Source organism: Diceros bicornis, chromosome 19 (genome assembly GCF_020826845.1).
Source record: "Diceros bicornis minor isolate mBicDic1 chromosome 19, mDicBic1.mat.cur, whole genome shotgun sequence".
Taxonomy (NCBI): Eukaryota; Metazoa; Chordata; class Mammalia; order Perissodactyla; family Rhinocerotidae; genus Diceros; species Diceros bicornis.
This window is the reverse complement of record NC_080758.1, coordinates 44183844-44196317: the sequence shown is the minus strand read 5'-3', so window position 1 is coordinate 44196317 and position 12474 is coordinate 44183844. Positions and strand designations below refer to the sequence as shown.

At 42.4% G+C, this 12474-nt stretch overlaps 1 protein-coding gene across 1 annotated transcript in view; it reads right to left on the bottom strand.

Annotated features, from left to right (window-relative positions):
• PCSK2 (proprotein convertase subtilisin/kexin type 2) overlaps positions 1-12474 on the bottom strand; it is a 245249-nt gene that overhangs the window by 117824 nt on the left and 114951 nt on the right. Inside the window, exon 3 of the mRNA XM_058563265.1 lies at positions 1404-1517. Coding sequence (XP_058419248.1) covers positions 1404-1517 — 114 coding nt within the window. The remainder of the gene's footprint in view (positions 1-1403; positions 1518-12474) is intronic.

Sequence of the window (12474 nt, the reverse complement as noted above, 5' to 3'; positions counted from 1 at the left end):
AATTCAAAAAAGAAAGAAAAACAGAGAAAAATTCCATATAAATATGTTCACTACTCTCTTTTATGCATCTTTGTCCTATGCAGATTTTCTCAAAAAGGAATTGTAATAAATTAGTGCAATCAGAGCTTGTCCTGGCAGAAGCCCACAGGGATCACTTGGCTGTTATGGTGTTGCTAAAACATTGTGCAAACGCCTTAGTGCTCTCTGTAAAAATGACTGCATCCCTTTGGAAGTTAGAATGCCCACATGACTGGTTTTGGCAAGTGAAATGTGAGCTCATGTGCCGTTTATCACAGCTAAGCAGAAGCTTTAAGAGCCAGTGTGCGATTTGCCCCTTCCCCTCCCCGAGGGGCTCATGAAAGCAGGGGTTGGGATGGAGCTAAGATGGAGCCTGGGTCCCTGAGGGATTAGGAAGTGTTGGACATATAGCATGAGTGGAAACAAGCTTTGATTTGTGAAGCTACTGTGATTTGGGGGTTGTTTGTTATTGTAAGAAACCTAGCCTATCCTGACTGACACACATAGGCTCATTCAGTTACCCAGATTGGATTTGTAGAATTCCATGCCGAAAAGCGTAAGGCATAGTCAACTCTGAAGCTCCAAGAGGGAAGCTGTGATGCATTCCTGTAAAGGAGCAGTCCACAGGGCTGTAATTTAGTTTTCTCTCTTGCTCATCACATTTTAATCTTAAATAAAATAAAGCTTTGCTCACATCTATAAATTAGTCACTCCTTTCCCTTCAATAAGCCCTGCAGTTCTGGTTGGTTTGGAGGCACTGAGCCCCTTCTAAACATAAGCCAATCCATCCAAATAGATCGTGAAGGACTATTGGTAAGCCAGAAAATACTTCACGACACAGACTGGGTTTCTGTGCCTTGAATCCTGCCTCAATTAAGCCCTGTGGAATTGATTTCCTGCCCTTATTTTAGGAAGCACTAATAGATGCTACTTTTGTTATGCAGTCTTCGAGCTCACTTGCTTGTCCCTTGTGAAGTCACCTGATTCTCTCTCCCATGCCTGTGGTTTCACCATTTCCTCCAGTTACTCTGCCAGTTGAGACCCCTAGATTACTCTTCCCAGAACTTTGACTTGGCTTTTATGTGTTTTTTGCAAGTCTTCACTCACACATAGCTGGGCCTTTTCAGAGTCTAGAGGAACCTGACCAGCTCTTGGTCGTTGCTTTGACCCCAGGAGATTATGGCTATTTAGCAGTTCCAGAAGAAAGCAGATCAGAGAATGAGATGCATGGGTGGTGATAGAAAATCAATACATATCAGAGGGGACAGAGAGGTTCACTGAGTCGGATGCTGGCTGACATCCCACAGAATAGTGAGGAAATAGAAATGCTCTTTTATCTGAAGTCCCAAGATGAGAAACATTAGAAATAATACAGAGACGCTTACCAGATACCATTGCTTTGTAAAAAGAGGATCATTCATGTTGATGTCAATCTCATTGATGTCTCGATACCCTCGCTTCTTTCGGTTGAATCCTTCCTGTTGCAAGGCCATTTTTACCTGGAAAGACAATATTGGCATATTACCAGAAGATCAACCTGAACACCCTTCTTCTGGAATTCGTTTCTGGGAATTCAAATTTCATTTGTACATAAGGTGTTTTTTCCTCAGCAGAAAACAAGTTCATCTCATGTACACTCTCACTTTATGATTATTTTCCAAGAGTATTTACTTCTGCTTGCGCTGAACTAATAGGCCTTGGTGATGGCTCCAAGCGAGTTTCCTTAAAATAAGAATTAGATGGAGAAAAGTACTCTCAAGGAAGAAAAGGTGGTGGGGTCGTTAAGTGAAATAGAAGAGAGCAATGGAACAGTTACTTCTATTAAGGAAAGGAGATTGATGTGGATTCAGGAAGGGAGAGAGAGAAAACTGCACAGGTCATTTTTCTGTAGGGCTTCCCAGCCTGTACATTTGTTGACAGTATTGTGCTATCATATTTGGGAATCAGCCAAAAACGAACAAACAAACAAAAACCTGCTTGGAGAGCCAGCAAGCCCATAGCAAATCTCTAGAAGGTAGCTGAGGGACATTTGAAGAGAAATTGATGGATGGTGCCACTGTCCTCGCAATGATGACACGTCATTTTTGGACAGTAAGACAGAACCCCACGTCCTCCAATGGAAATGAAACTTGGGAGCTGAATTAGTTCAAGCAGGCTTCTGGCAACAGCTAGACATTGTCCCAGTCACGAAACTTTCTTTCACTTGGGTTAAATTGCAGTAATTTATCATTCCATAGCGGCGGCCAGTCTCTGAACATCTACAAAATCAAGGACTATGCAAATATATAAAAGGGTGTGTGCTGGATACTTATTAGTTTTTTATTATATTTTGCTGCCCAACATTAACTTCTCCTTTTCCCAAATCTTCCCAGTGTATTTGGGGGTTTACCTCAAGTCCAGTGGGTGCTGTGCTGGTGAGAGTGAAATTCGAGGCACCCGTCTGCTTTAAAGAAACTGAAGGCTCTCTTTGCCTCAGAGGTGCCTCAATGGGTATCTGTCTCCCAGGATTTGAATCTTGGGAAAGCGATGTGAGGGTAGAAGGAACCCTTGGAGACTATTTGTGTCAAAGGTTCACTCACCAGGCTCTCCCTGTGAAGATCCTCGCTACAGTTCCCACAGCACAGCCCTGGGGCTCCCTCAAGACTAATCCTTCAGCCTCTCATAGATTGTGAGCTCCCTATGTGTTTCCAACAAATTCTCTTTTGCGTAAGTGATCCAGAATCGATTTCTGTTGCTTGCACTCAAGAACTCTGACACGAGATGAGAGGAAGACAAGAGGATCAAATCCAGAGTGATGGCAGGAAGGGAAGAATGAAGAGACCACAGGTATGGCCGAAACCCCTCCTCTTGCTGCTGCCCTGGAATGTGGAGGAGCACTGTGAGAGAGGAGCTCTCACTTCCTCACTCTACACACCCATACAAGAAGACCTGGAGCTCATTTGCCAGAGAAATGCCAACTCTACTAGACTCAATACATGTAGAAAAGAGGTGGTAGGTGTGGCATTTGCTCTGTGAGTTCTTTGGAGGTATTCCAACAAGAGGCAGTCACTGTGCTACAGTTAAAAAAAAAATCACCCCCCCATAGCAAAATAATTGGAAAAATGGGATGGATAGGTATTTTTATAATGGCAAAAATCTGGACACAACTAGTGTCCATCAAATAGAGATAAATTATGATTCAAATATACATACACATATACGTATGTATACGTGTGTGTGTATTATATATATATATCTTCTAAGAAGCAGATGCCAAGATGAGACTAAATGTTCAAGGATTGTATTAGGAGAAAAATGCAAGAAATTGTGATGCAAGTCTGACTGTGTAAAGGAGAGAGTGAACAGGGTCGGACAAAAGTGTCCTCAACTGCCCCATAGTCTAAGGAAGGTTTGGCAAGGCTGTTAGGGATCCAGGGCGGGCTGTCAGAGAAACCCTGAGTCTCCCAGGGCGGGCATGCCTCAGTACCCTGCCATGCTCAGTCAGTGGCTGGAGCAGCGTGGGAAGCATGGCCTGTTGCCAACACAGTGATAGACGTCAGGGTGCAGCAGCTGGGGTCCTTGGTCAATTCTTCTCCCTGAAGTCAGAGGTGTGTGTGGCATATTCTCACAGCTGCCACAGAATATATATATACATTTATATATGTGTCTCTGTGTGTGGGTGTATTCATTAATGTAGAACGTTTAAAATGTTGAAGTAAATGTAGTTCTCAACCTGTAAAGACCTGAGACACACCCCTCTTAAAACTTTCTTTTACTGTGGAAGCAAATATTCAAATAAGAGCATCACTTTACTTTGGGAAAGGAGCCTGAATTTGGCCATCGCGTCTTCCTATTCTGATCCCACGGCAAGGCCTTTATCTGCTCTGCTCACTAATGGGAGCCCTTGACTGGCCTCCACTGAGGGACTCCCCTTATAGTGGATTCATTGTCATGAATGACCTTGTTGAAACGGCACCTTTCTTTTGCTAAGCAAGAGCAACTCCCACGTGTAAGGTTGAAAACTATCATCCGTAGGTTGTTTCCCAGCAGCATAAGAACAAGAAGACTCACATCGGATTTTATCTTTTTAAATAACAGTGCAGGAATGGCTATGACAATATCGCTCCAAACTCAATTAGACCAAGTGCTTTCTAATGAAAAGACTGTTTAAATTCATTTCCATAAAATTAATTTTTAATTTCATAAATTAGGTTTTAATGGAGACCAGCAATGCTTTGGAATGCTGCATTCTCTAGACACCACCCCTTCTTGCAACTCAGAAGTGCCAAAGCATGACTTAGGTGTCTGCAATTTTGCATCTTGTGTTGTTAAAAATTAGGAATCCTAAGACAGCAGAGGGCTTTCTGAGTCAATTAGTTTATCTTCATGTCCTCAGTGCAGATCACAGTTACAATTCCAAGAGAGATGAACACCTTTTAGACATATATTTTTACTTGTTACACACAAATAACTGGAGAAGAATTTTTTTTTTTCCCTACAATGATATCATGTAATACCATCAATTGCTTTTATTTTTCTGGGTTCTTGTCCTGTCCTAATTTGCATTTAAACCTAATTTTTACATAATAGTAATCACACTATAGATAGAATTGTGCATTCTTTCTTCACTAAGTATCCTACCATAGAAATTTTAATATGTGGCTACGTAGCTCTCATACTTTCATTTTTAATGGCTACCTAAATGAATGTTTAAATTTAAATTTAAATAAATTTAAATAAACAAATTACATAGAGTAATGTACCATAATTTACCCAATGATTTCCTTCTTATTGGTCATTTAGATTGTTTTCTATCATAAATGAAATTGCCATGAGCAGAGAGTTGAGGTTATAAACTATTTTTAAGGATCTCTGGAGAAGATTCAGCACTACAGTTCTATGTATGATAAAGCTCTTAATGTCAGAGAAGTGTTTCCTAGTGTCTATATTCCTTCCTCATATTATAACTAAAAGGCCACTTCTATTGTTTCTTCCTCCTCTGAATTGTAACCTTTCACACACGATGCCTTTCATTACCACTTAGATATGGCACCAATGACATGTGTACAGCTTAACCATAGCTTCTTGGCTTCTCAAAAAATACAGTACAGTTAGCTTCGGTATTTAGTTTTAGAACACTCCCCAAGTTGGTTCATTGACCTAAACATTTATACAAATGAAAAATATAAGAAAGCAGGAGTGTTTGTGACTGGGTATTATTTTCTAAAAATGAACAGATGGATATTCTACAGTTCTGGTTCAACATTTAAACCTTAATTTGACACATGTGTACAGCACAAATTGTACCCAAGAACTCCACCCACTTCTTCCTTCTTCCAGGCTTTCTCTTCAATTAAGGATTTTTCGGTCAACAAATGTTTTTGTGCATCTACAGTGTACACACTAGGATGGAGCGGATACTGTCTCGGCATGTTTGTGTACTATTTTATGTTATGTTAATGAGGTACTTTCACTGCATTTCATCTTCTCAACAAAACTGTGGGTGGGTGTGGTTACAGTTGAGGAAACGGAGGTTCAGAGGCCATTGTCCAACAGTTGAAAACATGGCAGAGTCACCCAGGTTGACCAATTCTAAATGCTGTAAACTTTCTACTAAGCCACATTGCCTCTTCCTAAGTCACAGAACACAGTCAACCTTGCAGTATCTGGGACAGCTGAACCGTGGATGTAACTCTCTAAGGATCAGGGCCTGGGTCACTTCCCCCTAAGGCTGATAATTAAACAGCTGCTAATTAGCATTTACTATGCTGGGCAGGGAGGGGCCAAGAGAAAGGGCAGCAACATGGGAAACCTGCCTCCAAAGGGCGTGAGGAACATCTTGGCGTGAAGTGAGCACGAGCAAAGAAACATAAAACACAAAACTGACGTCTTCCTGAAAATACTGAAGTTTATGAATCTACGATGCCGTTGATTGTGTCGCACTATTATTTTCTGTACTACCAAGAGTTATTTTATTTACCACTGTTATGGGGTGAATGGTGTCTCCCTAAAAGATTTATTGAAGTCCTAACCCCCAGTACCTCAGAATGTGACCCTATTTGGGAATAGGCTTGATATAAGACATTTTATATTTTCAGGTATATGAAGAAGTCATTCTGGTTTGAACCTGATTTGGCCTGAATTTTATTTTAACCAGAGCACCTGACTTAAGGCATGACAAACATATATTGTACATCTGCTTTAACCGTTACCTTAAAGTAAAGAATGGACTCTTTGAGGATAAAAAAATGCACGCCTCTCTTCCTTTGACACCAGCACTCTTTAAAGACAAGACTGAATGGCTCCTTTCCCACAGCACCAAGGCCACGTTGACTCACTGTGTACGTGCCGATCTGTAACAAAATATCTCCTTGAACCTGTGAAAGAAGTACCCCTGTTATGCTTCGGGTATGTCTCTCTGGAAATGGTATATAACTGTGCTGGAAACCACTCTTCTTCAGAACGCTTTGTACTTCTGGGCTATAGTCTTCAGTTTGGCTTGAATAAAAATCTCTGCTATGGAATGATTATTGATTACTTGTGTCAACAGAGTCATTGCAGATGTAATTAGCTAAGATGAGGGCATCCTAGAGTGGGCCCCTAATCCAATATGGCTGGTGTCCTCATAAGAAGAGGACAGAGAGACACACAAGGAAAACACCACAGAAAGACACAGACACACAGAGAGAAGCCGCATGAAGAGAGTGGAGGCAGAGGTCGGAGTTGTGCTAATACAAGCCAACAAGTGCCTGGGTCTACCATAAGCTGGAAGAGGCAAGGAAAGGCCTACTCCCAGAGACTTCAGAGGGAGCATGGCCCTGCCAACACCTTGATTTCAGACTTCTGGCCTCCAGAACTTCGAGAGAATAAATTTCTGTTGTGTTAGGCCTCCCAGTTTGTGGTACTTTGTCATGGAAACTAATACAACCACTACAAATTAAGCTATGTCACAATACTTCCTTCTCATTTGTAAATTTTGTTTTGTTTTGTTTTTTAGTTATTTTATTGAGGTCATATTGGTTTATAACATTGTATAATTTCAGGTTTGCAGTATTATATATCAGTTTCTGTATAAACTGCATCTTGCTCACCCCCAATAGTCTAGTTTTTATTTGTCACCCTACACATGTGCCCCTTTACCCCTTTCACCCTTCCTTCTACCCCCTTCCCCTCCGGTAACCACTAATCTGTTCTCTTTATCCGTGTATTTGTTTATTTTCCACATACGGTGAAATCATAGGGTGTTTGCCTGTCTCTGTCTGGCCTATTTCGATGAACATAATACCCTCAAAGTCCATCCATGTTGTTGCAAATAGGACAATTTTGTCTTTTTTATGGCTGAGTAGTATTCCATTGTATATATGTACCACATGTTCTTTACCCATTCATTAGTTGATGGGCACTTGGGTTTCTTCCACATCTTGGCTATTGTGAATAACGCTGCAATAAACATAGGGATGCATAAATCTCCTTGTATTGTTGATATCATGTTCTTTGGGTAAGTACCCAGTAGTGGGATAGCTAGATCGTATGGTATTTCTATTTTTAATTTGTAAACTTTATTTTGTATGTAAAGTGCTTTTATAATTTCATTTGACAAAGATGTCCTCTACCGTATATAACTTTTGCAAACAAATAAAAGAAGGGAAAATGTTAGTAAAATAAATTGGTTGGGATGTTCCTATACTCCTTCACGTACGGAGTCTAAATCAGAGAGGTCTGTGTCTGTGTTTCCCACACGATGTTGTTCTCTGTGCCATCAAACGTGTTGGTGATCAGCATTTCTTGAAAGAGTGCTCCACTATTGTCTCCAGCATTTTCTTCCAGCCTGCCAATAAGTATTCTGCACGTTTTGATGCACCAGCCTAGGCAATAAAAATTTTGTCATTCTTGTCATTTGCTGAGAGCGGTTGAAAGAGGCATGCAAAAAACATGCATTTTAGAATTGATAATGTATGATAGTTTTTGCTTTTCCAGATTATCTGATGGCAAACTTTTGAGCAGTTAATCAAAGCAGAACTTCTCTCAGTTTGCCCCACCCCAGGACTGGAGCCCCTAATAAGTGAACTGGGAGACAGTCATCTGTGGAGGTGATGAGGTTTCTTAGAAAAAGCCCTGGATGGGGGTCAGGAGCTCTGTGGTGCCATAGATGTGGAGTTGAAACCTGCCTCTGCCCCTGCTGCTCTGTGTCTTTGAGCATAATAGGGACCTTTCTGAGACTCAGTTTCCTCATCCCTAAAATGGGAATGATAACTGCTTCTGAGGGTTGTCTTGAGGAACGGATAATGTCGGTTGCTGTGAGACCTGTCACAGTGCCTGGCACAGAGCAGGTGTTCACGAATGTCAGTTGCCTCTGTCAGTCCTCTGTCAGCTGTCCTCCACCTGGATGCACATCAAATCCCCTGGGAGCTTTAATGGTGCCACTTCCAGGCCACGCCTGGACCCAATTAGACTCTTGGGGGTGGGGCCATTTTCTCAAACCCTCCAGCTGATTCCAGTCTGCCCTAAGGCTGACACTGTCTTGGCGGCCCATTTTCTTCCTGTGTAGAAGGCCTGCTCCACCTCTCCAGCTGTGGGGAGGCTCCGGCGGGAGCCAGGCTGCGGAATCCTCATGTGGTAAAGAGACCTGCAGATGTGAGGACTCTGGCCATCACCGTGCTGAAGGCGTCACCCAAGGTGAGGGGCAGGGAGAAGCCCACTACCCCTCGGGCCGCACCCTCCCGGGCCTGCCCTGCCTTCGGCCTCAGTTCTCTCTCTGTGGAAGGACACGGTCAGATCAGATCACCTGTTCTCTAATTGCGCTGGACATCAGAATCACCTGGGTGAGCTGCTGCTTTAATTAATTAAAAATTGTTATTTTAAAACAGAGAAGTAGGAAAGAAGAAAAAACATAATTCCTTCCCCACCTCCCGATAATCCCTGTTGACATTAAAAAGAGAAAAAATAAGGTAACACATGTGCATGGTTAGAAAATTAAAGCAGTATGGAAAGTTATATAATGGAAAGGGAACATTCTATTCTCCTCTCCCCATCCTGCTCCCAAATAGCTCTCTCCTCAAAGGAAACCACTGTGAAGAACTTCTTGTGAGTTTTTCTAGAAAAATGTTTATAAGTATGCACAAATACATATATATAGAAAGCAGGAGATTTTTTAGAAACAGTATATTTAGCATGATCTTTTTACAGTGTAGTGGGTTGAATGTTCCCCCCAAAATATATGTCCCCCCAAATTATATGTCCACATCCTCATCCCTGGAACCTGTGAATGGGACTTTATTTGGAAAAAGGGTCTTTGCAGATGTGATTGAGTCAAGGATCTGGAGATGAGATCATTCTGGATTATCTGAGCCCTAAATTGTGTGTCATTGGACACATGTCCTTATAAGAGACACACCGAGGAGAGACGCACACAGAGAAGAGGAGACGGCCAGGTGAAGATGGAAGCAGACATTGGAGTGATGCAGCCGCAAGCCCAGGAATGCCAGCAGCCAACAGGATCTGGAGGAGGCAAGGGAGCCTTCTCCCTCAGAGCCTCTGGAGGGGCGCAGCCCTGCTGACATGTTGATTTTGGACTTCTGCCCTCCAGAACTGTGAGGGAATAAATAGAAGTTGTTTTAAGTCACCAAGTTTGTGCTAATTTGTTACGGTACCCATAGGAAACTAGTATAATGTAGTAAATTTAAAAGAGAGATTTTTATATGTATACATATATATAAAATATTGACATATAATATCCGTATGTTTAATATCTACCTATAGATATATAAATATATAACTAGTAGATTTACATATATTGCATATATCATATATACATATATACATAACACACGTATTATCTATTGTAATACAGATATAATGTCTGATAGTATTTCTTTTAAATTTGCTACAAAAGGATCATGCTTACATATACTGTTCTTAATGAAAACTCTCTCATTCTCTTTAACAGATGCATATTATTTCATCACGTGGTTAAAGCAAATTTAATTCTCTTGTCACCTATTGAAGAATACTGGTTGGCTGCATATTTTGTTGTAGCTATTTTGCAGTTCCACTCAATGCCGCCACGGATATCTTCACACACACACACTGGTGACGTTTTTCGAATCTGTCATTAGGATAAACTATAAGCACTGGGATTGCTGGGTCGATGACTCTGATTTCAAATTTGCATAGGGCAATTATTGCCAAATGCCCTCCAGAAAGTTTTTACCAATTGCATGCTCACTAGCAACGTGTGCGAGTGTGGGCAACTTTAAAAACATACAGATCTGACACTCTAATGAGGCTGTGCTGCTCCTGTGGGGCTGGGGTGCCGCCCAGAAGCGTGTACTCTTAAGAGCCCACTGGTGATTGTGCTTCACATCCTGGGCTGAGACCTTCTGGAGGAGCTGAGCTCCAAGACCCATCCCCTTTGGTTCTGTGACATGTCCAGCGAGGCCTCTGTGTTTGAAGCAGAGGTTCCCAAGCCTGGCCCACAGCACAGTCGCCTGGGAAGGCTGTAAAATGAGTCGCTGGGGGTGGGCCCTGGCCTCAGCGTTTCTTTTTTTTTTTAATTTTATTATTTTATTGAGGTCACACTGGTTTATAACATTGTGTAAATTTCAGGCGTACATCATTGTATTTCAGCTTCTGTAGAGACTGCATCACGTTTACCACCAAAAGCCTAGTTTCCATCAGTCACCATACACATGTGCCCCCTTTCACCCTCCCCCCACTCCCTTCTCCTCTGGTAACCACCAATCTGTTCTCCATATCTATGTGTTTGTCTTCCACATAAGAAGCTTCAGCGTTTCTTAAAGCTTTCCGGGTGATTGAGGGGCTTCTCTGCTCTTCCCTCTTCTCTCTTGTCCCCGTCCTGACACAATACGGGGAAAGAACTGAAATCAAATCAAACTATAGATGAGAGCGAGGGACAAAGAGCATCCACCTCAAACAACATCAAGAGTGCTCTCTCTGGAAGAGAACAAACTCGAATCCATAAGAAAATACATTCCATTTACTCACTAGAAATCATCTCTCCACGTTCACCTAGTGCTAGCTGGTCTCAATGGGGGGATGGCTGGGGGTGGGCAGTATCAAGAATATAGCAAAATTTCCAAAGAACATGGATCTTCTATTTATTAAAAACCTCTTAATTTGCACAGTGAATCACCCAGCCTTTATTATGGGCTGAGGACTTTTTTTTTCCCTGATAGGTTAAAACAAAACAAAAATAGCTATTCCAGAAGCATAGTGCCCAGCGTGTTAGCTAGAAGCCCCGTGGGCGGGCTTGAAGATGCGTCCACATGGGATGCAGGATTAAGGCTGAAGTCAGAAGGCCCCTCTGTCACCCCCTCCCCCTGCTGCCTGATCATCCTCCCCATTGCTGCTCTCCTGGGGAGGGGAGAGGACCTGAGTCTTTTCGGGTGTGTGCTCCCAGAGGTGGGCAACCAATAGGGAGAGGATCTGTTCTTCCCCTCATGAGATGCCAGAGGCACACTGAGGGGATTTCCTTTCAAGCTTTGAGCCGCTGGAGAGAACTGAAATGGATTGGGCTGGGTTTATCTTGTGGAAAGGATGATATAGCTTTACTTCTATCTAGGCACAATATTGACTTCTATTTAGTATAAAACGTTGTGGAAAAGGAGGCAGTGTGGCATTAGGGATGAGAGTTTGGTCTTTGGGACAGGCAGTCCCAAGGCCCTGATGTACCTACTGTTCACCGGTTGTGAGATCTCGAGTAACCTATTTAAGGCTCAGTTTGCTCACCTGTAAAATGGGGATGAGACCTAATACAGACTAATGTTTACTGAGGGCTGGTTGTGTGCCAGGTGGTGCTTTATGTACTTCTGGTACATCATCTCAGTTATATTTTTTACATTAGTCTCTGGGGGGTTAGGAATGCAGGCATGAAGAAGTAACTGGCTGGATAAGAGTCACACAGGTAGGCCAGAGTACAGGCATGGTTCATACCTATTATGAGCTGAATTATGTTCTCCTAAATATTCATATGTGGGTGTTCCAACCCTCTGGTACCTCAGAATGTGACCATATTTGGGGGTAGTGTCTTTAAAGAGATCAAGTTAAAAAGATGTCCTTAGGGTGAGCCCTAATCCAATATGACTGGTGTCTGAATACGAAGAGGAAATTTGGACACAGGCACTCAGAGGGAATGCTGTGAAGATACAAGGTGAAGACAGCTATCTCCAAGCCAAGGAGAAAAGCCCAGAACAGGTCCTTCCCTCATGGCCCTCAGAAGAAACCAACTCTGCCGACACCTTGATCTTGGATGTCTAGCCTCCAGAACTGTGAGACAAATTTCTGTTGTTTAAGCTGCCTAGTCTATGGCACTTGATTACAGCAGCCCTAGGAAACATACAATACCCCTTCTATCTGGTTGCACAGTCTGCATATTCCCTATTGCACCCTGATACTTCTCTGCTCCCACTACCTATTTAGGTTGTGGCGAGGATCAGATGAGATGATGCACATAGACAC